Source organism: Aulonocara sp. 'chitande type north' Nkhata Bay, linkage group LG2 (assembly GCF_057382095.1).
Source record: "Aulonocara sp. 'chitande type north' Nkhata Bay isolate Kocher_YH1m ecotype deep benthic linkage group LG2, A_spYH_male_GT1.1, whole genome shotgun sequence".
Lineage (NCBI taxonomy): Eukaryota > Metazoa > Chordata > Actinopteri > Cichliformes > Cichlidae > Aulonocara > Aulonocara sp. 'chitande type north' Nkhata Bay.
Window position 1 is genome coordinate 32,997,019 of NC_141345.1, and position 27,336 is coordinate 33,024,354.

Here is a 27,336-nt window from a genome sequence, read left to right on the forward strand (position 1 = left end):
CTGTTATTTTTGTTTTGCCAGTCATAATTACATAAACACTGTTTGTTTTTAAAACCGCGTGAGAGTCACTAGAAATTAAGTGAGAGTATACTGTTAACATAGACCGTAATCAGCCGGCTTTTATTTTGAATTTAGTAATCGGAAGTCGTAAGTCTTTCCCATTCATCCCGTGCAACCTGCTCCAGTGCACCGGTCGGATTTAGCTAGCATCGCTAGACTTAGTGTTGATTTTTATTAAAACATGTCTTACCCAACACCATCCGACAAGCCTTCAAACCCAGCAAACCCCCGCGTCTTCTTGGACGTAGACATTGATGGGGAGAGAGGTCAGGACATCTGAAATCGACTGTTGTTTAACATCTATTTGCGCCACTTTAAGCCTTAGCTTTGTTAGCTTAGCACCATCCTGGCACGTTCTAGTGACTTCTAGAAACTGATTTATATACCACATGCCAAAGACGCTATCAACTAGAAATAAACCAAGCTGTAAATTACACGTGTTTGTCCATTTAAGAGCATTAAGGCAAACTAAAACGTTTTGTGAGCCAGTTTTGTGAGTGTATGCACCACGTGTGCTTTTGTCGAGTGTTACCATATTCTTATAAGTGAAACATGAAAGGTTAAAAGAGGAACGAGTACACAGTCTATTGTATTATAATTATAAGTTTGGGTCACTTAAAATGTTTTCAATCTTATTATTTCAATTTACCTAAACAATGATGATTTTTCAATATAGAAACTGACGCTTGATAACATAGTCCAGATTAATATCATTGGTGTTGTAACTGATTAAACCGAGCTGCTTTCTGTCCTCAGCTGGCCGAATTGTTCTCGAGCTGTTTGCTGACATAACCCCAAAGACCGCTGAAAACTTCCGGGCTCTGTGCACTGGAGAAAAGGGCACTGGCAAATCGACTGGGAAACCACTGCACTTCAAAGGATGCCCGTTTCATAGAAGTAAATAGACTTCTTAACTTTGGAAGGAGAGTTTGAAGATGAATAGCTGAGTAGTTGAAAGGACATCCAGGGTAGCGAAGCATTTGGAGAATATATCGTTTATTGAATATTCAGTACATTTCCTAGGAGAAAATCCCAAGTCATGGCATAATCAGTGGCTTGGAAACTAGGTCTATGAGTACTTTTTTTTTTTTTTTTAAAAACTGAGTTTAAATAATACTGCTTGCATGGCTAAATTTAATATAGACAAGTAAGAGATAATAAATATATAATGTTAATGCCTACAGTTTACAAATTTACACAAAATGTAAATGAATTGTTTTTTGCTCACACAAATGATCTCTCTTAATAGTTGTGCGACAAAGCATTTAATATGCAGAGTAAGTACCTGGATTCTTTTGGGATTGTTGAGCCCTTGAGAGTTCAATTTTAATAATAAGAAGCCTGGAACAGTGTTAATATTAAGTTTGTTTATTATAGGAAAAGTAATGTGGCTGTAAATTTATTCTTGCCAGTCATCAAGAAGTTTATGATCCAAGGAGGCGACTTCTCAAACCATAATGGCACAGGGGGTGAAAGCATCTATGGGGAGAAGTTTGAGGATGAAAACTTCCACTACAAGGTACACGACCTGTCACCAGGACTGCAAATTTGTAGCCATTTTCACACATGCACTGCAGCTCCAAACTTTTCTAGGACTTGCCCAACAGAAGTGCATGAGAGAACATTATCCAGTCTTTAACCTGCCAGCTCTCAGTTACAGAGTATGTGCAATGTTGGATTGCAGCAAAGGACAAATAGACATAAGATAAGATAACTCTTTATTGTCATTGCACACTCATATATAGTACAGTAGTACAATGAAATTGGAAAACTGTCCTACGTTGGCACTACATGTAACACAACACGACACGATACGACACATCACAACGCAACACAAACAACACAACACAGTATAATAACTTAGTAATAAAAAAGAAGAATAAGTGTATTTGTATTGCACACTGTTATTATTGCACATTAATTATTATTGCACCTTGTTATAAATATAAATATAATTATTTTTTGCATTGATCAGGGCTATTGCCCTGTTGTAAAAGCTGTCCTTGAGTGTGTTGAGTGTGTGTTGCCTCCTGCGCACTATTTCCTGGCATTTAGCCACCTGAATTCAGCAAGACATAAGTAAATGTTGCTTTATACATAGTATAAAGCTGGTAGAAAAGGTAAAATTCATTGACTGGATTTAATCAGCATCTCTAGCTTAAATGTAAATTAATATCCGCTACCTTTAGTGTAACTTAACCCGTACCATTGTGACATAACATGTATTACTGTAAACTTCACCACATTGTGGCAAACTGCCCAGTGCAGTATTTTTATGCAATTTGAATAACACAAAGTTAGCTTGTTTTGCAAGACTTTAAAAAAAAAAAAAAACATGGTTGAGCAACACATGATGTATAGATCCCATATCTGATTTAAAAGCTCTAGGAGGTCACATGTAATAGATCAAATTTCCAACTTGTTGAACAATTCTTACCTTTAAAAATAATCTTATCTTCCCCTCCTGCTCTCTCGTTTTACATCTTTACACATCTCTGAGTGTTCCACATAAACATTTTTTCTCTTCCTGGGAAATCACAGATGAGATCACAGAAACACTTTGTGTACTCGTAATGACCTCCCACCTAAAAACATCTAAATGTTACTTTATATTTCTCGTCTCTTGTAGCTAATTAGATGTTGAATAGTGACTGCAGTTTTATTTATTTATTTTTATTTACATCTACTTCATGCATGCATCACAGGGGATGTAAGGGCTATGTGGGATGTCGTTATGTTTGAGCAAGTGAAGTAACGTCAGGCTACAGCACATGAAAAATGACCTCATTCAGCAGTAATGCCAACAGTAATGCAGGTTTAATTACTTGTGAAGCGAAGGTGCCGAAATGCCGTTCCAGATCGTTTCCGGCCTGCTTTAACCCCTCCTCGTGCCACACGTGAGAAAGGAGAACAGTGAAAATAATCCGAACCTGATTCTCTTGAAATTGTCGGATGCTCATGTGTGAGAATGGCTTATGATTCTACATCTGGCGATTTTAAAAAGTTAGCTGAATTTCCTCATGCGCCACGTTGATTTGTGAAGTTTTATCATTTTAAAAATGCAATGCTTGGCTTGGATATTTGTGCCCTTAGTGCTTCTTGTCTTTCTTTTGCCTTCATTATCTACTGAAGCAAAGCAAAGAAATTCAAAGTTACTCAGAAATGATGGCTATGTTTATGGCTCATGTTTGATGTTCCAGCTGCTTTATCCAACCTATTTTCTTTCTCCATGTAGCATAGCAAAGTGGGTCTTCTGAGCATGGCTAACGCAGGGCCAAACACCAACGGCTCGCAGTTCTTCATCACAACTGTCCCCACGCCACACTTAGACGGAAAGCATGTGGTCTTTGGACAAGTGTTGAAAGGGATCGGAGTGGTAAAAATGCTGGAGTGCATTGATACTACAGATGATGCCCCTGTGAAGGTAAATGAGTCTTTACTGACATTTACTATTTAACCAAGATAACACCTGCTCTTAGAAGTTAATGATACCAATCTGCTCATTATTTTTCTTTCGTGTTAAGTCCGAAACACATTTGGTCTGTTAAGCTATCTTAAAGTTTCTGCTAACATGCATTTGCAGCCATGTATCATAGCCGACTGTGGTGAGCATAAGGATGGGGACAGCTGGGGCGCTGCACCAAGTGATGGAACAGATGCCCACCCAGACTTCCCCGAGGACTCCGACATCGACTTTAAAGATGTAAGTATCAGCGCTGTCTTTGATCTTCAAGGACTCAGGTTGGCAGATAACTGCTCTGCAAGGAGCACTGTGGCATTTTTTTTAATATGCTTGTTTGCTGGCTCATCCAAAGCCAAATGAGAGTGTGGATTAAAAAAAAATCAATATCACAAGGTAGAGCTGGGCGATATGAGATTTTTTCATATCACGATATGTTTTTTTCCATTTCAGGCGATAACGATATCTATCACGATATAAGCCAAATAACTATATTTGTAAGATTTAAATGTGCCGTTGCTCACAAGTAAAATGTGAAATTATCAGCAGCTTGTTTTTAAATATTTATTTCCCATAATAAGTTCAACAGGGTAGATGTACTTAAGGAACATGAGACTTTTTCAGATAAATAAAGGCAAATATTGCAAACTACACAAAAGGCAGCCGCTAAAGCGTTTAAGTTTCAAAATAGAACAAATGAAACAGACTAAATTGTCAATTCCACTTAGAAATAAAGTATTAATTCTAAAAATAAATCTTAGTTTATTTTACAGAAGAACAGACAAAACTGACTAACTTTTGTCAGTATCAAATAAACTGAGAACTAAAAGGAAATTCTCAATCTCTCCTTGTTGTATAGCTGAGCTTTTCAAACAGTTTTAACAGTTACTTTAGTCTGACAAAAGCCGAATGACGAATTAGCGCTTCCAGTCAGAGACTGAGGCTACGTCCACACGTACACGGGTATTTTTGAAAACTGAGATTTTCCGTTCTCGTTTTAAAAAATAATCCCGTCCACACATAAAGGCAGAAATGAAGGAAAACGCTGCTATGAACATGCCAAAGCAGCAGGTGGCGCTAGATTCCTAACCGTGCAGAAATGTTGGCCAATCAGAAGTCTAGAAGCCTCGGTGGGAAAAAGTAAACAAAGCTGGGGCATAGAAGCAGAACCGAGTCGTAAGTGTGGAGGGACAGTAACTGTGTGTATATGTGAGCATGTAAACACTGCAGAGAGTAGAATTAACAGTATTGTAGAAATTCATTTCACCGAAACAATAACGTGGCGCAGTGTGACGCATGCACCAGTTTATTGTATTTCCAGACTTGCTTTCGGCACAATTTACAGTGCATGCTACTCTGTTTTTTGTCAGACTTGAAATAGCCGAAATACCTTCACACTACGGAGCTTCTTTGGCTCTTCCGTTCGACAATCTCTCCGGCATTGGAACCATCATCTGTTTTCTCTTCGGTCACGCTCGGTTGATTTTTCTAGTCGGCACACTCATTTCCTCCATTACGCGCTGGCTCCATTACCCGCTGGCTGCTTCCCAAACAAACACACGTGCGGCTTGGCACTTGTGCTGTACGTAACAAGTCACGCGACGTGACGCTGCGGCTGTGATTGGTTCGGCTCTGCGCTACTGAATTTGGATCGGCTGACCTTTTTTTTTTTTTTTTTTAAGACGACAAGAGCGGCGAGGTCTATCGCGATAGCTTAATTTCTCTATCGAGTAAAAGTTATATCGCGATACATATCGTTATCGTTCTATCGCCCAGCTCTATCACAAGGTCACATTTAGTCTGGTAAATAATGGAAGCAGGGGGAAAAGTGTTCCCAGTAATAATGAGTCAGATTATTACTGAGGTCATTGTTGTGCATGTTATCAATGTTATCAATTTTACTTTGAAATAAAGTAGTTTAGAAATTCTGGAGGTTAGACTTTGTGTTTGTAATGTTAGCAATGTCTCCTTCTCCTTGTTCTTACATAAGCAAGAGGAATGATGGCAAAAACTGCAAATTAAGATCAAAGGTTCCAGTTTCACTTTGGCCTGTGCTTCTTTTCAGATGGAGAAAGTTCTGTCTGTTGCTGAAGATGTGAAGAATATTGGAAACAACCTTTTTAAGTCTCAAGACTGGAAAGGCGCGGTCCAAAAATATAGTAAAGCTTTCAGGTAAGGTGGTTTTGATTTACTTGCAGTCATAATCACCTTGACTTAAAGAGAAGTCACTTTGAAAAGATATTCCACAGGAATTAAATATTACTCCCAGTAACCCAGAGATGATTTTCATCTGTCAAAGTGCTCTGTGAGGATTTTTGTGGTGTATAAGCCTGATTTTCAAACAAAGGAAACGGTAGCAAAGAATAATTCCAAAAGCTAACAAATGATCTTTTTATGTTCATAGGTACTTGAAGGTGTGTGGGGAACAAGTGGAAGAGGAGGCACAGAAGAAGCTGGAGCCCACAGCCCTCAGCTGCTATCTCAACACAGCAGCCTGCAAACTGAAGATGCAGCTGTGGCAGGAAGCTCTGGACAGCTGCAATCAGGTGACATGAGCTGGAACAAAGCAGACTGTAGCACATATCACAGATTCAGCCGAGTGCTCCTGTGTGGCTGTTAGGGTTTACCGCTGGTGAACTTATCAGGCTTCACATGCTAAGCTTATGTCCTCTTACCTAAGATATCAATCAGTACCCAGTTTTTGTTGCTGAAGATAGCACCCACGAGTGCTTAGCCTGATTCTGTCTACAGAGGCTAAAATCTGTCTACCAGCACCTTTAACAAACTTTGGGACTTGTCATCAGTCTGGAGTTACAAAGGAAATAAAAGAATTTGTCAAACCGATTATATATTCCTTGTAGATTACATGTATTTTAGGGAAAAAAGTGTCTATTTAGTCTCTTTGATGTTTTATTTCTGTCTACTTCAAAAAATCATGTGGAAATCTTTTAGATTCTGTGAAATGTGACCTTAAAATTTTATCAAATCATCCAAAGAATCATTTTTCTTGTCTTACAGGCTCTGGAGCTGAGTGAAGGAAACACTAAGGCACTTTTCCGCAGGGCTCAGGCCTGGCAGGGGTTAAAGGAATATAACAAAGCCATGGTAATGTCTACAGAACAGCCTCTTGTGTTAGAGACTGTACAACCCAGCAGCACAACATGAACACACTGCCTTTTATATGTCAGTTATCTAGTAGATTCTCCTGTAAACAATTGCAGTGAAAATTAAATATGAAGTTTAGCATTTCGCAATTTGGCATTAACATTAAAAATATTTTAAATCAATTAGCAGAACTGATTTTAACTAATTATTTTTATTGTGCTTCTAACTCGATAGTCTGATCTGAAGAAAGCTCAGGAAACTGCTCCAGAGGATAAAGGTAAGGTCTGCAGTGGTTTTGTTTTAACTAAAGTCTTGGTTTGATTTGTCCTCATAGCAAGAATACACCAAGTTTATGATCAGTGGTTTTTGATCAATAGTTGTTGGTCAGTGGTCATGGGAATTTGCATATTAGTGATCAAGGAACTGACCTCACAGCCCATTGTTCATTCAGTGGGCTAGTTCCAGTCACTGTGCAATGTACTGTTTATAAGATTGGGGAAACCTGCAAGTCAGCTGAATCTGAAGAAGGTTCAAGGTTCTTTATTTGTCACATGCATAGTTATACAAGTATAACACACAGTGAAATGTAACCTGACACGCTCCTCGACATGTGCAAAAATGGGGGGTAGAGGAAGAACATTTTATATATATATATATATTTATTTATATTTATATTTATTTATTTATAGTATATACATTGGGTGAATGTGCAGTAGTAGCAGCAGGAACGTTTCTCCCACTGAAAACGCTACGTCCGGATGAACAGAATCGAACTTTTGGGACACTAAGTTTATGTTTTATTTTTCAATATATGTTCGTGTTATTCAAACTTAGCAAAGAGGTCATAGTCCTGCTGGAGAAAGACAGTAGTTTTTCCCCAAAAGATTTCTGTTCCTCTTAATTTGACTTTTTGCAGAAAATGAAAAAGTATGGTCCCCTGAAAGGTCAACTACAACACACCAATGAATCAGTTTCTTTAATGGTTGGATTTTGCATAGCTAGTAGGAAAATAGGATGAGGGAGGAGGGAGTGTTCAAGGAACCACATCCTCACTATGTACGTTTAAGTGTGCTGGGTGCATTAGGCTTACTGCAAAACTGCAGCTTTTTGACAGTGTTTCATAGCCCTTTTGATATGTTAAGCTTCAGTTCATTGGCTGCAGGCTAGAAGATAAGAGCTATCAGTGTGCTTCATGCTCTCTCTGTGCCTTTAGGAGCAGGCTGTCTTTTTAAACTCACTAGCCGGGCAAAAAGTGGATGTATGGGAACTAAAACTTGCTCTGAAAACTGGATATTTGAGGGGAAATGTTAATAGAAACTAGAACCGATCTATAAAATTTCAAATCTCTTCTTTTTCACAGCAATCACCAATGAATTGAAGAAAGTCCATCTTAAAATCCAGGAGGAGAAAGAGAGAGAGAAGAAAATCTATGCCAAAATGTTTGCCTAAACTATCTGACCTCATGATGCAATTGGCTGTCATTATTTACAGTGGAAGCTGTACCCACAGATAAGGAGTGTATCCAGGTGAAAATGTTCAGTATTTTCATTTCATGGGTCCTCTCATGTTTTTACACCATGCACATTTCTTAATGTCTGTAAGCTTGGACCTGCCTTTACTGTAATGAATATCGTGAACATCGGTCTAATTGCACGGTGCTGGAAAACCAGGTGGTTTGAAGATTAGCAAAGCAATTTTGTGTGTGTGTTATTCCATGGTAGGAATTTTAAGAGTGCTCTTGGCTACAAGCAGGATATCCATTTGTGTTTATTTATGTTGTTTTTTGTGTTTATTTTTTAAACTGAGGTCAATAAAACAAGAGGGACAACCATCAAGTTTCTTTATTAGTACTGGGACATTATCATAATATATACAATACTGTATATACCACCAGTAGTGCTGATATGAACCTGAGGTGATCATATATACACTATTACAATTGGTCAAGTACTTCTTAAAAACAAAACACTTTAAAATGCCTCCAAAGCAGCAAAAACTGCAAATTCTGACTTCAGTTTTACACGGCCTTGCAAAACAATTTCTCTAACACCAAGTTTTTAAACATCCTTTGTCCTTTTTTGTACCCTCAAATAACTACATAGTTACTTCAGCTCTATATACTCAGGCACATTTTCCATATTCAAGTAATCTTTCAACACAAAAAGCAGAAAAACACCCAAGATGGTCACATTCCATTGTAGGCTGGTCCGCCACCACCCTCGGGCACAACCCAGTTGATGTTCTGGCTCGGGTCCTTGATGTCACAGGTCTTACAGTGGACACAGTTCTGAGCATTAATCTGCAACCTCATCCCATCACCTGTGTCCAGGGGAACATACTCGTACACACCTGAGTGTGGGTGAGAGAGTAAACGAGTTAGAAAACAGACCCAGAAGAAAAGCTGCTTGAATGACGTAATGACATGATTATCTATGTGAGATACTTTTTATATCAAATCCTTACATGGATACTGAGGAGTTCTTCCTTTTATAGTTTCTGTTATGGTTGCTGCACTGATAGTGTTCTGTCTAGGTGCTTGCTTTTACCCCTCTGACAGCATGTTTGGGATCACTGACATTCTGAATAAAGAAGCCGTTGTTACATTCTTTCCAGATGGAGGATCAAAATCTGACAGTACATGTCTGCATTCATAATTTCATCAGTTTTGAAAGGATCCCCAAATGTGACAGATGGCTCTAGACACTGTTGTACTCTCTCCTGACCTCCCCTGTATATATTGACAATCATTAAGACTGGTTGCCACTAATTTTTCTTTCTTTCAGCCTTTTCTTCTACTAAGGCTTCAGCAAACAGTCCATGGATAAACTGAAGGACCAGATGTGTCTTTCAGGTCTGCATATTATTTCCTATTTCTTAACACTAGAACTGCTTTAGCTAGAACAGACCCCCTTGCATGAAAGTTGAAATAAAACACCAACACTTATATTTTATGACTTTTCCTAAAATATGTCCATTCAGTGAATGTGATGAGGTCAATTATAAACTATTTATGGGCAATGACTAGTTCAGTATGTTTTTACAGTGAGACTGTTTTTATGCCTTTTTTATTTTAGCCTAAGTAAGACCAGCCATTATCCATTATGCTAGGTATTGTAGCAGCTGGATAGCGTAGTGATAAGACTACATGCCTTGGGTTTGGGAGTGGGAGTTTGATTCCCACCTGGGGGTGTCTGTATCCAGTAGTCCTAGATCCCCCACCCCAGACATGAGTGCGATAAATATGAGGATCCAGAGTGCTACGGCAAGGGGGAGCCAGGCCGACAGGTCAAAGGGGGAGATCTTGTCACCCCAAATGCGATAGAAGAAAGGATTGTTGAGTGTGGGAGTAACTGATCTACACTACAGCGGCAGCCTACAGCATACATCATTTGGACTGTGGAAGTGTAGTTGGATGATAGCAAAGAGCACACTATTTGGCATTTAAGTTCATCCCTTGAGTTTGCACGAATGACTCACGGGTCAGTTTAAAGTTGCTTTCTGAAAATAGTCAAGTCATTATGTCTGCTTCAGGTCTTTCTTTTAATGGTTGCCCCACCTGCAGGCAAAATGTCTTAATGTTGCGGGTTTTTATTTTCATAAGTTTTCATAAATTATAAATCTTTTTAATGTAGGAAGAACCATTAGCTAAAATTGGTCGTTTTTTTCCCACTCATTAAAAGAATGTTTTGTTTCTACCACAAAGGTTAACAAGATGAAATAATGAGAGTAAAAGTTGATAGTTTAATCAGCTTTTCATCTAATTTTCCCCATCTCCTAGTTACATTACTGCTCCCTGCTTTAATTTTAATAGCACATAGACCTAACTATTACCAAACCCTATAAAGCCCAGTGATAGACTCCAGCCCCACTTCTACTCTGAAGACGTGGAAGATGATGGATGGGTGGATGATAAAGACCAAAGGTGCACATAGTGATGGTAAAGTTGTAGATTTTTTTAAAAACCATATTCCTAATGCGTGCTTGCAAAATTAGTTAGACTAATCATGGTTAATGAGTGTTTGTGCCCAGATGAATGTAGGCTGCGGTAAATATAATAATTTAAGCCTCCAAACAACAGCCTGAAACTGGTAATGATGAGTGCAGGGCAAAACCTAACAGTGCTTCTGTAACTACATTTTAAATTTTAAACATGTAGCAGGTTCTAGATTTTGTGGCCTTATTATATGGAACAGTGTAAGGCTGACTGATTATACTCCAAACATAGTTGTGATTAAAAAATACAAAAAAACAAAACAACCTCAAGGATAGTTTATAGGCTGTAAGGTTGGAGGCAAGTAATAGATTTAAGCAGTGTTAGTTCTCTGCTGCTTTTCGCCAGCCAACCCTGGTATTCCCATAACTATTAAAAAAAAGCATTTGGACCTTGCTGACCTAAAGCTGCACTGTGTACAGGGGTATTAATGTAACTGCTGGCCTTTCTCCCATGCTCTTTAGGGCTTGCGTCTGTGGGTCTCAACTTGTGCTGCATTTTGCTTCTCGTAGACCTCACATCATTAAGTTTCAGTTTCCAGAGAATTGAAATGGAGCCACAGTCTGAGAGACAGAATAATGAGTTTAGCTTAACTTAAATAGAGATAAACACAAAGAACCTGAGCCTGTCTACCTGGCTTAAACAAACTCACTCATACCCTAAACCTACTGATAATAATGTCATTACATTTGTTGTGAGATTTGGTTTTAAATGGAGGCTGAAGCTTTTAAAAACAAGAAAATGTTACTCATTACCACAGAGACACCCAGGAATGCTGGCCTCAACTCGCTCTCTTTTTTTAAAATACTTAGCTTGCTTGCAACATTGCCTGGTGTGTATGCAAAACCTACGGTACCTATAGAAATTTACAGTCTGTCAGTTTTTGCAAATGACCTTAAAATATTTTTGGGGAAGAAAAAGAAAATCAGGATACAAGATTTTTGACAGCCTCCTTTTTCCACATGTAGCACGCAGAAGGAATTGGTAAACTTGGGTGTGTTTTTTTTTTTTTTTTTAAATCCTATGGTTAAGGTGTGGAAGTTTCCTGGAAAGAAATTGTAAGAAGCAGCAAACAAGAGGACATAATATTAGCTGCTACTTTTGCACATCACCGCAATGTGATACCACACAGGCATTCACCTAATATCTGAGCTTACTGCACCCAACATTTGTGCCATTAAAGCCTGCATATGTCAAAATAGCTTAAGTTCTCAATAAGACATTAACCCATCAGAACATCTTCAATGAGCCTTGGAATTGAATGTACAACTCTCATGAACTATATTGCAGTGATGTACAACCAGACTTTGCTTCATTTGCTGTTTTAATCATTGTGGGTAGTGCTTCATAATTCACCGGTCCAAAATCTCCTAAAGGTATTCAACTGTGTTCAAGATCTATTGAGTAGGATGCTCACAGGAATAGTTACATAATTTTCAGACTAGTAAAACCAGGATAGAGATGTTTTACTTTAAGACAAAGGTGATAAATTCAGAACAATGTTTTATTGATTAGGAGAGACTCTTCCTTGGAGGGTAAAAGAGGGGCCGGAATCCCTTATTTAGAGGTCTCCATTGTTAATAATTCAAAGGAAGAGGTTATAAGTGGGGCTGAAGCTTATGCTTGCTTAAGTCAAGTGAAAGGCACGGCTAAAACAGAGAGACAATCACATCATCTTTGAATTAATGTAACAGGAGCGAAACCAACAAAAACTTACAGGAGAACATAAAAACTCTCAAAAGCCCCCAACCAAACTGGACGTTTCAATCTAGTGAGGTAACAATGCTAACTAGTACATGTGTGCTCCATGTTTGGTGAAACAACTACACATAACTGGTTTAAGAGAACACTAAATGAGAGCAATTCTGATAAAGCATTGACCATTTAACACATAAAAGAACTAAATCATTGCTGGTTCCAGTTTTCAGGTACAAGTGTTTGCTTTGCTTTTCTGAACAGACTGAATGTCAAGGTGACTATTATGTTTAATAAACTACAATGATTAGATTATGTAACTCTGTCCTCTAAGCACATTGCTTCTGTGTTACTAATGTTAACATGCCCTGTTTAATTTGATGTGGATATGTATGCAAGAACTCAGTTTTCACCTTCTTACTTTACTATGTGGAAAACATGTTGCAATTCTCTTTAGGGACTGTAGTGGCGTTACCTGCGGGGCAGAAACGTTGCTCGGGTCCATCGTAAATACCCAAGTTCCTGGCGACCGGGATGCTGTCATCTTTTAAGGTAAGATGTGGGGGTTGGTCCCCCTCATGGTTGGTCCCACTCAACGCCACAGAGGAGAGCAGGTCAAAGCTTATCTTGCCATCAGGCTTGGGGTACTCAATCGGTGTACATTCCTTAGCTGGTTTCAGCTGGTTTGCATCAGTACCTGAGAAAGATTTTGCAGAGTTGGTCACAAAATGCTGATTTATCCGCTAGGATAAGATAACCTCAGACCTCAGGTAAAGACAAACCACTGGTATTTTGCGGTTTCTGCCGTTCTGCAGCAACAAACTTGAACACAGTGGAAAACCAACAGTAGTCCACTTTGCAATCTTTGCACATTAAGTCAAGGTCACTGGCAATACAGACTTTTTACAGCCTGGCAAAGAGTTAAAGTAGAGCTGCAGCCACCGATTATTTTAGTGATTGAGTAATCTATCAATTAATCACATAATTGGATAAGAAATACTTTTGTCTTATTAATGAGCAATAATAAATACTCAAAAGAGAAAAAGCACAGGTCTTTCTAAATGAACTGCTCATTGGTTTTCTATTTTAGTAATTGTAATGTTTTAAAATTTTAAAACATTGCACTGCCTCTCACCCTATGGTAGCTCCAGCTCCCCTGTGGAAAAGAATGGATGGATGGAAAAAATATATATAAATACTCTCAAGTACTCTCTGACGAGGTAGATTTGTTGTGTGTTCAGGTTCATGTGTTTTTGTGCTTGTGTGTAAGTGTGAAGAAGACAAGCGAAGAGTGTTTGTCTTTACGCCTTTAAAGGAGAATGTAGTGGCTAAAATGAAGAAAAGCGAGCATATCTGAAGTTTGCCCCATGCTTTGATGCAAAGTTTCTGTGCTGCTGAAAAGAGATCTTATAATTGTTTAGAACGCTCGCGTTTTCATGGTGACAATGATGCGCTACAGAGCCACGTGTTAATCGAAGCATCTAAGCAAAAAAATGTGTCAAGAATTTTTTATTATCAAATTACTCGATGAATTGCTGCAGCCCTAAAATAAAGAATCTGTTCTGCAATACTCACCACAGTGTTTTAAGGTCCAAGGCTCTTTTCCTCTAAAGATCCAATAGAAAATGCCAGTGTAGATCATACCACCGTAGAGGCCAAAGTAATTGTGGAATGATGGCCTAATATTTCTTACTGCGTACAGCTCCTTCCACACCCAAGAATTCTTTAGGTTCTCAGCATACTCAGGTACATGAAGCCCTAATGAGGAGAAATAATAAAATAGAAATGATAGTTAACAATAACAAATTTAAGGACTTTAGGCTGAATGAACATGAATGAAAGTGGAAAAAACAATGTTACACCAAACCCTTGCATGTAAATCTGAAACCATCTCAAATGGGCACTACCATTAGGTGTAAAAAAGCAATTTGGTTAACTAACCATTTAAAAAAAATGTTTCTTTCCAGAGTACAAGATTTGAAACATAACTTTTATTAACTGAGTAAGCACTGTACTCACGAGATCCATTTTGTTGCCTATGCAAAGGTTTTGTTTAGGCAAGTGTATATTATTTCCCTTTTGGTTACGTTGAACCTGTGATAAATCGTTGTCAATGAATTCTGTCCTTTCAGAAAGTGAGTTATGACCCTTGAAACTGCTTACACTTGACATTTTTATTGATACTGCAGTTCCCTGATTGATGCACCTTCAGTTTGAGCACAAAGATGATGCCCCCTTAGGAAAGAAGTTTTCTCATTGTGTATTGAAAACTCATAAGCCTTTATTGCCTGACCTTTTCAACCTTTCAGAATTGCTACCTGCCATTCAATCTTGTGCAACCCAGGTTTGTAGGGTCTCCCCTATGTTGTTTCAGAATTTGATTTAGAGAGGTAGAATCCTCAACATCCCATGACTGAGTAAATGTAATACATACAGGTGCTGTAGCTACCATGACCATTGCTAGGTCTTAAACTCTGTACCTGCTGTCTCCGAGTCCAGAGTCTCTGCTGTGAGTTTGGGGAAAATGGCTTCAGCAGCCAGCATGCCACTCTTCATTGCTGTGTGGGTGCCTTTGATCTTTGGCACATTCATGAAACCGGGGCTGCAGCCGATCAGCAGTCCTCCAGGGAAAGTCAACTTTGGGATGGACTGAAAAGAAACAGGAAGTAGTTCATGTTTAACTTTCTTCTGTTCTACTTTTAAGTAAACTTTTAATTGGATTTTTTGAATTTGGCCATTTAATCAGATGTAACCTGGGAAAATGTGTCACTATGTCTAAACACATTTCTGGCCCATGACAAAGTAAGACTTAATTAATATTCAGGCATCTATTTATGTAAAACCCCCTCAGGGATGAGCAAAGGCCCCAGCTTTCCTGTCTATGTGAATGAGGAGTGGCTGAGCAGTATATTATATATTATATATATATTTTTACTTTTTTTTTTCTTGCCACCCCAGGTGATCACTTTTGCTGTCCATATGGATTAGAGAGCAGTGTTAACTTTCCACCTTGTTCAGCACTTGTACAAGTAGAATGTAATGCTTGGTCAATATAGTAATGTTGAACATTTTTTAAACATATTAAGCACAACTGGTCCGCACACAGTTAAGGCAGTTACCAAGGGTAACAACTTAGCCATCTAGTGTTTATGTTAAAAGCCAGAGGGTGCCATGGAAAATGGACAAAAGAGCTGCATGTGGCTCAAAACCCCTGCCCCATGGAAAACAAATGACAATTATTACTAATTAAAAAGCTGTGTTTATATTATTAATATTCTACTTTTGTCCTCTCCATATCTGATAGCTCAAGTGATATTACCTGATCTCTTTTCAGACCTTTTATTATTAAAATACACTAATACTAAAATTCTAATTGACCAGGAAGGAATCATAAACAGAAAAATCAGGACAACCACTTTACAGACTCACAAATGCAAATGCTTTAGGCTACGTTCACACTGCAGGCAAAAGCGCATCAAATCGGATTTTTTTTGACCCTATGCGACCCATATCCGATCATGGTATGACAGTGTGAACGGCACAAATCCGATATTTTCAAATCCGATCTGGGTCACTTTCGTATGTGGTCCTGAATCCGATACATATCCGATGTTTCAGAAAGCGACTGCTGTGTGAACGGTCAAGTCGCATTAAATCCGTCTTTTACGTCACTGACACAAGACAGACGCCAATTATCAGCACCGGAGAAGCGCCCGATAAGACATCGCGAACGCTTCCTGGCCACCCGGTGAAACTGCTGGGAAGACAACGTTGGAGAAACGTGAACATTTTATTTGTACTGTATAATCTGCAGATTCTGACAGAAATCTGCAACTATCCTTTGAAGCACCGCTCCTCTCTAAAACAGCAATAAGGATAATTATTAGGTTATCTACATTATTATGTAAATAACAAAATAACTTAAAGCAAAAATTGGGAAACGTGAAGTCCGAAGTCTTTATATTAAGGGCCATCAGTCAAACAATATTGTTTGCTCTGTGTCTAAACAGAGCGCGTTGTGTGACATCTTCTTTTGCACATGCGGGCCGCTTTGAGCGTTCACACTAGAGCTCGTTTGCTGTCGCATTTTATTTGTAGTGTGAACGAGCAGACAAAAAATTCGGATTTGATCAAAAAATCGGAATTGAGCATTAAGACCTGCAGTGTGAACGTAGCCATATACAATTAATAACCAAACACACAATATTGTAATCAATTCTTTGTTGTTGTTTGCTGTTAATATGGAGTTAACAACTTTAATTTGTTTACTCTTGATTGCTCATGACTTTAATTAATAGATTAAAACAGTCCTTAGAGTAAACCTAAGTTGTGATGCACATCTTGTGATGAGCTGTACTCACTCTTTGGAAATTCATTATGCAATTACGCAGAGTACAAACATACCTGACATCCTCCCTCATTCAGGGCCCTGGCTCCATATGCAATCCTCTGGCCTCCCTCCAGTGTTGGAGCTACAAAGGGATGGTGCTTCCAGCGTTGGAACTCTCTGAATGGGCTCAGGTAAGGATTAGTGTAGTCTAGACCGACCTGACGTGAGAGAAATTGTAACTTCAACAGACTGAGCGGAAAAAATAATAATAATAATCATTGAAGACAAATGCAGGCTGAAAACATTTTCTTCCACCAATCTATGCCTGCCAGATCATTTAAACTTAAAATAGAGACCCTACTTATTTTTGTACCTGTTCAGATCACTCTGAACCTTATACTGAACTTTTTTGAAAGTTCCAGAGTGAAACTATGGGAGGAAGTTTTTTGGGTATGAAAGCTCACATTGGACATTGAAGCAAAAAAATACCAGGACTTCTAATGTCCTCTATAACACAACACAAGGTCACCTTGTGTTGAGTTGTCTGAAGAAGGATGAGGCTAAAGTTTAAAGAGTGGCAAATATGGAAACAGACTCCTCTGTGCTTGATGTGTGGCCACATTCACTGACTGCACATGAAAGGCATTGGTCATAGATGTGAAACCTGCCTGGCATTCATGGCAGTAGCTCTGAATATCCAGGTAACAACTCAAAATGGCATCATGCAATCAGGACAAAATATGAGATCAGCCTCAAGCGAGACTGTGTGCGTGTGTCTTTTGGTGGTAAAATGAAATGCAAAATGAACTCAATTAATGACCAGTGGAGAGCTTCATAATCCAGTCTGACAGAGTTGGAGAAAATTTGCAAAAAAAACCCAAAACCCAGTGATATCAACTGTCTCAGTGCATGTGTGCAGAAGCTGTGATCACATCAGGGTTGCTTTGAGACCTTTTTTTCTTAGTTTATTGCTAAAAGCATGATACATGCGCAATTTAAATTTCGAATTATCTCTACATCAGATACAGCACACAGACATAATATGTAATCCTACAACACATATGATCTAGTTGGAAGAATGAATGTTGAGAATGAATTGCTTTTATTTATTCATACTCTACAGACTCAATAATAAAAACTAATAATGTAAAATGCCAAAGCCTTTATTGAAAAGCTCAAACAATATCCTGACATTTTTTTACTGCATGGAGCATCCAGCTATCATGTATGAATTGGTAAAATGTGCACAAAACCACTCACAACAAAGCCCAAGGCCACTAGAGGCTCTCCTTCATTTAGATGATACAGAAAGGATCCTCCATACGTGTTTCTGTCCAGGGGCCAACCCACAGAATGCTCCACTCTGCCTGGCCTCCACTTCTTCTCATCAATCATCCACAGCTAACGACAAAAGACACAAAATCAAAAACAAATGAGATGTTACAAATCGTGAAGTATCTTTACTATATTATTCCTTTAGTATTATAGTGCCATATTATAACCTTTAGTAACTCTGCATAACTCAAAGTTGAAAATGGTAATTATTTATTTTATCCTAGGCCTTAGTAAAGAGCCTCAGTTCATCCATTTTCTGTTTTAGCACTTCTTCCTTTAAAGTCAACTGTCATCATCCTCCTGTCAGTTTGCTTTTGTAAGTCATATGACCCCAGGTGGAGCTAAGGAGGCCTAGCCCAGCTTTTTATTGTCAGGGACTGATTGTATCCTAGACTGTGACCTCTCCTCAATATGGCAGTGATACTTCTAGGCTGATGGACACAGACTCACCATTCACTCAGGTAAGCACACACATCAAACAACTCATTGCATTTTCCTTTGTAAATAAACCAGTTAAACCCCAGTAAACTTGAGTGGACTCCGTCTTTTGTTGCAAGCTGAAGCCACCTATAACAATGGCTTTATTCTGATTGACAATGTCTCGAAAACAAAAGGTTTGTGGCTAGAGCCAGTGCTATGTTCCTGTGATGACCATATTAAGAGAATCATAAACAGACAAGAAAAGAAAAAAAACCCCTGAAACTAAGCATTTAGAGCAAGCCCGATGAAGCCTGAAGCTTATAGTGACTTCTTATTTATGTTTATAGAACCACAATGTCATCCAGTCTTGAAATACTAAGCTGATAAAGACAGTGTATGGTATTTACCTCCTTCAGGCCAATGGCATAGGTTTGGGGTTCACAGTTTTCACGCAGGTTGAATTTGTTGTACAGCTGCTTGGCTAAGTGGCCGTGACAGCCCTCACCAAACAACGTGACTTTAGCATGGAGCTCCATTCCCCTCTCAAAAATATCCTGATGCAAGAGAGGAGGAGGATTCGTAGATGAAAGACAAGTAACTGAATAGATTACAGAGAATAGTTAGGTTGTCCTGGTGACAAACACTGAATTGCTTTTTTTGTAGACACTAATGATGCACAATGGGGGGAAAAAACCCTTGAAATAGATCAAACCCTACACTCTCAGAGCCAAATATGATTTTCTACATGAAGCGTATGAAACAAAAACACCATATATAATGCTCTATACTGTTTTGTAGACCTTTTCCCCAGGTATAAATAAAGAAACGGCATATTTTTATGCCTGATGGTTCAGTTTGTTTTATATATCTTTAACATAAAGACCTGATAAATCAAAGCTATTCATGTGTAGATTACAAGAAACTCCCTAAAGGTTCTAATTTTCATTAAGCTAACACACCAAAGACAAGAGTGGAACAGTATTATTAAATGAACTTTTCACAGAACATTACCTTTGGTGATCCATCCTTGGCAATGCCTACATCATTGGTGGCAATTCCTTTTACACTTCCATCTTCATGAAATAAAACCTTAACATAACAGAGTTAACAATGAACACTTTACACATTGAGAGAGCACTAACCACTACATGTTCAATTAATTAAGATGGTTGAAAACTGGATGTCTATACATTCCTAATTCTGTAAATTCCTACCACCTTTAAGCCTATCATGTAAAGTAAGACATACAAGGTTTGTGATGTCAGTCTCTTGTTATTCTTTTATAACTCATAAAACCAGACCAGTAGTGTAAGCAATAATAGTAAGTTTTAATTAAGTTTGATAGCCTCATAGAAGCCAAAAAAACAATTTCAAGAGAATAAACAAGATCAGCAAGGCACTCACCAAGTTTCGTAAATATCTTACAACTGGTAATTCAGATACCGTGTCTCGTGAACAAGACATCAATCACACAAAGTTTTGAATGCCAATGACATATAGTACATCAATGAAAAATCAAAGACCATCTTACCTCAGCTGCAGCATAACCAGGGTACAGCTCAACACCAAGCTCCTCAGCCTGTTCCCCCAGCCAGCGCACAAGGTTCCCCATCCTGACAATATAGTTACCATGATTTTGCATGGGCAGGCCTACGAACGGTAAGAAAGTTCATCCACAGATTAAGTGAGCACCTTGGATTCTCCAGAGTTTTATCAATAAGCTGAATTACAGGTTTTTGAGTCTTTGGACTTGACAATCTCAGTGCAAAATAAAAAAACAAAACAAAAAAAAACCCCATATCAAGTGTAAACCTCTGTGTCTTTTTGTGAAGATATTTTGGTCAAAGTCCATTTTAAGACCCTTTAAAATTAACCTTTAACCTTAAGACTAACAAACAGGCTGGCTCATACCATTAGGGTTCCAACCATTCTACTGTCTCAGCTAGACTTTTGGAACCACACCTTATATTTATAGTGCAATTGTTTTCTTTTAGGCAAGTTTGCTCATGCACATCGTGAGCCTACCATGAAACTTTCTGCAGTGACGTGCCCCAAAACCATTTAAAACGCTTCTAAACAGGTAGAGATCAGGAGTATAGTTTATTATACTTTTTAAGGTCTTTTATTACATTTATTGTAAAAGGGCATGTAGACACCCTAAAGATATAAGATTTGGAATGATATAATCTGGTTTTTAAGTGATGACGTATAAACCCTGCTTCAGAGTCCAAACTACTCTGCATTTATTAAGGCTGTTGTGTTTTTATAATGTTTTAATTCTTTGTATCTTGTTCTATTTAATCTAAACAAGCCCCTTAAAAAAAGTCAGTGATCACTGTTGGTGTCTCTCGGTGTTATTGCCAATATTCATTTGCAGCACATTTTAAAGCTCAGTTTTTAAAACCTTACGATGGAATTACAGCTCAGCCCATGCAGCAGTATATTAATGACTAACCTCGTATTGTGGATGGATTATCTCAGTTGTTTCCCTGACTGAAGTTTGGTCCATTTACGGCATCCTGTCATGCAATTGCATTTGTCACAACTTCATCAATTCTGTTTTTGTGGATGCCTGCATGTTAAACCTGGTAGAGCAGCCATACTGGTCATTTTATTAGAGATGAAAGAATTTAGATAATTTGTAACTCTCAGTGATGATGCAGTGCTTGTTTGACTTTGGGACCTGAAGTGGAGTTTGGACCCGGAAACAGCTTATGACTTCAGACTTAAAGACCGGATACTTGATTAAAAAAATATTTTCACATTTCTATATGAAGCAGCATGTATAAAACAAACAAAAAACAAACAAATAACAAAAAAAAAAAAAAAAAAAAAAAAAAAATTAAGAATCTATGAACATGAATATACACAAATATACAATTAATGAATCAGTCTGTTATTGACTACATGAAGATTTTTGGTGAAAATAGAGTGTAATCAAGAAAGTCCCAGAATTTACCAATTTGTGCAATTCCAATTTCTGCCTTCAACCACGTAACCCTAACTAAAATATCCCTTTGCCAGTACTCTATTGAGACATATAGCATAAGACAGTGTTATAACATTTTTATTAAAAATTAATACGTGCGGCTTTTACCTGGCAGTATGGGAACAGGGATTCTGTATTTCTCTGTTAAAATGTTGAATACATCTTCAGTCACCGGTGTGTTCAATGGTGCCTGTAGTACAAACATTATTATTGATGGTTTGACTTCCAAAGGATTTCTAATAATATAAACTATAATAACAATATAATAAAACAATTATAATTATAACAATTTCTAATATTCAAAAATTACATTCTTATACCTGTACTGTACTCTAACATTCCAAACAATTTTTCAAGCTTCACAGAATTGTACAAATTCTGTTTCTGTCTCATATACTGTATTTTCCAGTATTCCATGTATTTCCATGTTTGCACATTTAATAAGCTGCTGCTCATATTTCCTGTTTTCCTAGAAAAATATAAAGAAATAAGGGGTGGCTCCCGACACCTGCAGAGTACTGTATGTGATAGTATGCACAATATGTTGCCTTTTTTAAATACAGCGTTCCTTACATGCAATCATGTCAGATGCATTACACAATCTACAAAACATCTATACATCAATCACATGTTTTTTAAGTCACCTACCCCACGCTCCTTCCAATCAGGAATGAGCTCAGTAAGGGCACTGGGCTCCAGACAGGCTCCTGACAGAGTGTGTGCTCCAATCTGAGGGGCTTTCTCCACAAGGCACACTCGCAGCTCCTTTTCATGTTTGTTGGCTAGCTGTTTCAGACGAATAGCTGCTGCAAGACCAGCAGGACCTCCACCAACTATCACCACATCTGCCTCATCTGCAAACCTCTCCATTTCGACACCTGCATGAAGAACATTAAATATGGAAGAGATACTCAGACCAGACTCCAATGATTACTCATGTGGAAGAGAACGCCGCTCAGTACTCAGCTAGTTTTAAATATCTAGGATGAAAACAGCAACTCTGTGTGCCCAGATGGTCTTACTTTGGTTAAAGCCAAAGTAATGCCACCCCAAACCAAAAATTGAGAATTTTTGGAATCAATGTAGCTACAGAAAACGCGAAAAGTGAAAAAAGCAACAAAACTATTTACTGAATGGCAATAAATGAACACAGTGAACTTTAAATTTGGATTGACATTAGAACAACGATAAGACTTCACAAAAAACAAAAATAATTTTGTTTTATTCATGCTTAAGAGTTGACAAGCATACCAAATCCACACTGCAATTTCTCTTTGAGAGTACTCAGCTTGATTTCTTTTTATGATTGCTGCATGCAGTGACTAAGACTTTGTGCACTCAGCACCAGACTCCAATGATTCCTCAAATACAGCTGCCTCTGGAAAATTTGCTTTAACTAATTAGAAGATATACAAATATAGTGTGCCACAAAATCCATGAAATCATTAACCTAACTGAAGTCTGCCAAACTGCTTTTCAAGTGTGTGTCAGAAAGAACGAGTGCAAGAGGTGTGATGAAATGCTGAGAGAAACTGATGACAAGAAGAGCCCCTTTTCACTACCTGCGGTTTCAGTTGTTTTCTATTACAACTGAGTACCACCTAATTGAAAAGTCTAAAAATTGAGTCGAGTTGAGCCAATCCGTTTCCAGTAGGTACTAGAGATGGCACGATACCACTTTTTTATGTCAGATACCGATATGAATCCGATATAGTGTATTTTTTAATCAATAATACTGTTTTTTTAAATATCTTGCTGCATTTTGTATAATTTCATACTCAAGTTAAAAAACAAACAAACAAAACACTCAAGCTATTCTGTTATACCTGTATGCAAAAAATACACTGCACCCAAAATATTTCATAGTTCAGCAATACTGATCAATCTAATAAACTTAAACCTACACCACCCTCCCTATCCTGGTATTTTAAAAAGATACTAAGCGGAAATATTAAGCAACCTAACTAATAGGGTTGCCAACTCCCAGCAAAAAAGAAATAAAATAAAATAAAATAATATAATAGGGAACCACCCCACCCTCCACCTCATGATGCTTAATCGACGTAATCAACTTTAATTTGATGCAGTGTGGGAAAAAAAGTGGGCCAAAAACAAACAAGAGAGACGAGAGTTGCGACAGAAAAGCTGATCAGCCGATTATTGATCAGTTTCATGATTGAAGTAGCAACAGAAGAGGGAGGGAGAGAGGAGAGGCAGTCGCTCCATATATCGGTTGTTAAGCTTAATGTGGGAATGCTTTGCAAACATTCAGAGATGAACTTACATACTTGCTTTACTTCTCTCTGGGATAACTTTCTCTGAGATGAAATGCTGGTTTGGTAGTGAAGCTGCAAATGCTCAACCAGACCGCCGAGAGGTCACGCACGCCACAGCCGCTCTATCACGTTACGCATACTGCTCCTACGTGCTAAGGTTATGAGTTGAGTTACGCCATGTCGCAAGTTTTGTGAGGTGCTTTCATGATATTTAATGAATCGGATTACATTTTTTATTTCTCTCCAATATCCGATCCAGTAATTTAGGTCAGTATCGTAATTTAGGTCAGTATCAGTACCGATACATAATATCGGATCGGTCCATCTCTAGTAGGTACTAGTGGAAAAGGGCTATTAAAAAAAAACGCTTCTAAAACTGATTGCCGATGCGGAAACACACTAGGAGAAAAAGCTGAAAATGGATTTTGACAAGTACGTATGCAGTTTCATTTGAAAGCTGTACAAAAGATTTCTACCCAGTATTTCAGTCTTTATTTGTGTCAAAGGTAGGATGAGGGTACAGTGGATTGAACGTATTGAATACATGGATTGAAAATAATGATTTATCAGCATATAACTCAATAGCATTTAGCTTGGGGGTTGGGGGCAGGCACAATTCTGTGACTCTTGCAAAAACCAGACTCCATACAGCGGGCAGAAGGTGTTTAAAAAATAATTATGTAAATAATTAATTAATCACATGATTCTAACTTCTTAATTAACTTATAACAAAGTTACTTACCTTCCCATCTCGGATCTTTATCTCGAGGATGGATGGTGTAGTGTGTGGTAATGCGGGGTGTTGACACTGTAGAGCATGCCCTTCTGTGTAGTGCTGTGTAGAGCTGAGGGGTAGCATGCTCTGTTTTCATTTTCTGTAATAACCTGGCACATCTGTGGGCTGCAAGACAGAAAACAGCTGCCAGTCAAGACCAGTTTCGGCTGGTGGTAACGTGAACAAAAATACTGTTCTAACTTGACTGCTTTCAGCCTGCGTGGGTTAAAAAAGAAAAGACACACATTAAAAGACTTCCAACCAGCACAAATAGTCAAAGCCTATGGGTTTAGGCAGGTTCATTAGTCCTCTTATGTAGTCATAGGACTTGTGAAACAAAACACGTCAACAATTAGATCATGAAGTAATTACCCTGCGCAACCGCTGCACTTCTAAGTGCCAAGCTTGCAGAGCTACTCTTTAACTGCTGCAAAGATAGACTGCGATTTATCATCGGTCTCCCGTTAATAAATAGCTTGTTAAGTTTCAAAACAATGACGGGACCTTAAAATAAGTACCTAAACCTCTGAAAAGTCGTAACAGTGAATGTTTCTTAGGCCTAGGACTCATTTCAACTGACCTATTTACTAGTTCAACTTTAACCTACTTATTAGCTTTACGCTAACACAGGAGATGGTGCTAGGCTGTTTGGGCTAATGCTAAGCTTAGCATTTCTAAAAATAATTGCTAAATGCATTTAACAACAAGGAAAACATATTCACGACTTAATTACGTACTAAATGCTAGAGTAAAAAAAAAAATGCTGGTGAAATCTAACAGCGGTATCTAACGTCAAACAGTGCAAGCTCGAAATGTGTTAGCTAACCGGCTATTAGCTGACGTACCTTGGCATGAGTATCTGCTAGCTGGAAACATTGTGTGTCTGCCAGTGCAAACTCACAAGCAGACAGCGGGTTGTCTTTTGAAAAAAAAATACAGCCTGAAGAGAAGCTATTACGTCCTTACTTTGCTGCCAGTTTAAACGCTTATGAAACCCGCACACCTGCTACGCGAACTACCAGTGAGGTATGTAGCTTACAAAAGGGCTCTCATAACACCGATACATTCAGGAGCGTCAAAAACTGCGCTGCTCTTGCAGCGGCGCCGCTTACTTAAGACAGCCACAACTACGCAACTCGCCCTCTGTCAGAGCAGTGTTATGAGATTGTAAAGTGTGAGTCGGGCATTATTTAAAGGTGTGTCCTCAGGCCAATGTCCAGCTGGTTTAGTTTTTATTGGCACGTACGTGTCTAAGTTAAACCAGTCTGAGCCATAACTCCCCTTGGAATATCATCATCTTATCTCATACAATTTAGTTAATCCATAGCTGCCGATGAATGGAGAGCCAAAACTGCTGGGAGTAATTTTAACCCAGCACACATGGCTTAAACATTAGCCTTTTCAGCCAGGTTTAGCCAGTGTGAACTTTCAAAACACATGACCATTTAATTCCAGTTTGGACAAATGGCTTACCTTCTGTCTTAGGTTTGATTGACAGGTGTAGAACTGTCCTGCAAACTCCCATAAACCCCAGGAGTCATCAGCAGGAGGAGCCAAAGCAAATGAGTCAACAGATAGTTTGTGGATACCTTTTGACAGCCTGGTTAGCAAAACCCAAAGAACACCTGCTGATGGCATTGTAGAATTCATGAGATACCACAGTGATGCAGTTGGTCTGAGAATACATGGTCCACTGTCAGGAATGATGTGTATCTACACCTTTATGTTTTGGGAATAAAAACAACCCCTATGTATACCAATGTACTGCATATCACAGAGTTGTTATGCCTATTGTTGATATATTCATGTAGTGGCTATTCTAGAGTCTGTTGGAGCCCTAGGCAAAAATTCACAGGGGAGCCCTCCAACCAGCATTCTTTACCATTATGTTGTGAATAATCTGACACTAACTAAAAAAAATATATGTATTGCACTTGACACCATCACATCACAACCAACAGAGTGGGACACACTATGCTGCTTTGCTGCTAAGCTAACTAATGTTAAATTCCAAGGTAAACAAAAGAAATAAGACAAGTAAGACAATTTAGTTATTTAATATTATTTGGTCATTAGTTGTTTCACTCAACTTTGCCTTGTTTTTTTTTTCGCTCCTAGAAGATGAATCTCTTCATTTCTCTTCATTTTTATTCAGTAGCTTTCCTTATTGTCATTGGGTTTGTTAAAAACTCACATATATTCTTTAAAAATATATATATATTTTAATATTTTCATCTTGAACTGAATGAGTTTGTCACTCCAATTTGTGACTCTAATTTATTTTACTTAAAAGTATTTAATTAAATTGTAGTGAAATTGTAGTGCCATAAACAACATTTTGAGGTTGAAAGGTTTTATGGCTAGCTCAAATTACTCTTAGCTACCTCTTCATATTTCATCTGAGATATGCAGTTTTACACCTTAAAACACTGAAGTTTAAGAGGAAATGGTTAGAAAAACATGCTACAACTTTTCTCAGTGAGGACTGCCTATCCTCATTGCTCCTAAAATACAAATGAATTTGCGTTATGAGTACAACAAACATTAAGATCTCATTCAACAGATGCACAGCTTCTTTACTCTTTTCGTTCTCTCTCCTGTGTGCTGTCTGTGGCTTTGGATCGTTGAACCGATATTTAAACTCAACTGGTATTTAAACTCATCTACCTTCACTATCTCAACTCCTTGGATCGTCACTGTTACACCTGTCTACCGCTCATTAATACGTCTTGCATTAAACTTTCGTTCATCTTCTCTCTAGAGAGACCTCCACCTCTCCATGCTCTCCTTTACTTGCTCTCTGATAGGGCTGCCACGATTAGTCGACTAGTCACGATTACGTCGACTATCAAAATCGTCGACGACTGATTTAATAGTCGACGAGTCGTTTGAAGCTTTGT

The 27,336-nt window shown here is 38.3% G+C and overlaps 2 protein-coding genes across 3 annotated transcripts; one reads left to right on the forward strand and one right to left on the reverse strand.

Moving 5' to 3' along the window:
* Positions 1–140: 140 nt before the first annotated feature.
* Positions 141–8,456, forward strand: ppid (peptidylprolyl isomerase D). The gene is made up of 10 exons (XM_086259798.1): positions 141–326; positions 817–957; positions 1,473–1,579; positions 3,296–3,484; positions 3,644–3,763; positions 5,586–5,692; positions 5,925–6,066; positions 6,539–6,625; positions 6,860–6,902; positions 7,986–8,456. The coding sequence occupies exons 1-10, from the start codon at positions 242–244 to the stop codon at positions 8,072–8,074; spliced, it is 1,110 nt and encodes a 369-aa protein (XP_086115924.1). The 5' UTR covers positions 141–241; the 3' UTR covers positions 8,075–8,456.
* etfdh (electron transfer flavoprotein dehydrogenase) lies at positions 8,452–25,976 on the reverse strand. 2 transcript variants are annotated; one of them, XM_086259776.1, is made up of 13 exons: positions 25,910–25,976; positions 24,404–24,562; positions 22,034–22,263; positions 21,494–21,575; positions 19,928–20,046; positions 19,408–19,485; positions 18,804–18,950; positions 17,902–18,042; positions 16,716–16,859; positions 14,792–14,960; positions 13,887–14,069; positions 12,787–13,008; positions 8,452–8,974 (listed from the first exon to the last, which is right to left on the reverse strand). In XM_086259776.1, the coding sequence occupies exons 1-13, from the start codon at positions 25,959–25,961 to the stop codon at positions 8,811–8,813; spliced, it is 1,890 nt and encodes a 629-aa protein (XP_086115902.1). In that variant the 5' UTR covers positions 25,962–25,976; the 3' UTR covers positions 8,452–8,810. The 2 variants fall into 2 exon arrangements, with proteins under 2 accessions (XP_086115902.1, XP_086115911.1); XM_086259785.1 differs by lacking the exon at positions 25,910–25,976 and adding an exon at positions 25,282–25,594.
* Between the last annotated feature and the right edge of the window lie 1,360 nt (positions 25,977–27,336).

Excerpts from the sequence above, each read along its gene's own strand:
- ppid (XM_086259798.1), top strand. The coding sequence starts at position 242 with ATGTCTTACCCAACACCATCCGACAAGCCTTCAAACCCAGCAAACCCC. Across the intron at positions 327-816 it reads AGACATTGATGGGGAGAGAG|CTGGCCGAATTGTTCTCGAG; the intron begins GTCAGGACATCT and ends TTCTGTCCTCAG. Across the intron at positions 3,764-5,585 it reads CCGACATCGACTTTAAAGAT|ATGGAGAAAGTTCTGTCTGT; the intron begins GTAAGTATCAGC and ends GCTTCTTTTCAG.
- etfdh (XM_086259776.1), bottom strand. The coding sequence starts at position 25,961 with ATGGGAGTTTGCAGGACAGTTCTACACCTGTCAATCAAACCTAAGACA. Across the intron at positions 21,576-22,033 it reads CTGATTGGAAGGAGCGTGGG|GCACCATTGAACACACCGGT; the intron begins GTAGGTGACTTA and ends TTTGTACTACAG. Across the intron at positions 19,486-19,927 it reads CTGGTTATGCTGCAGCTGAG|GTTTTATTTCATGAAGATGG; the intron begins GTAAGATGGTCT and ends TGTTATGTTAAG.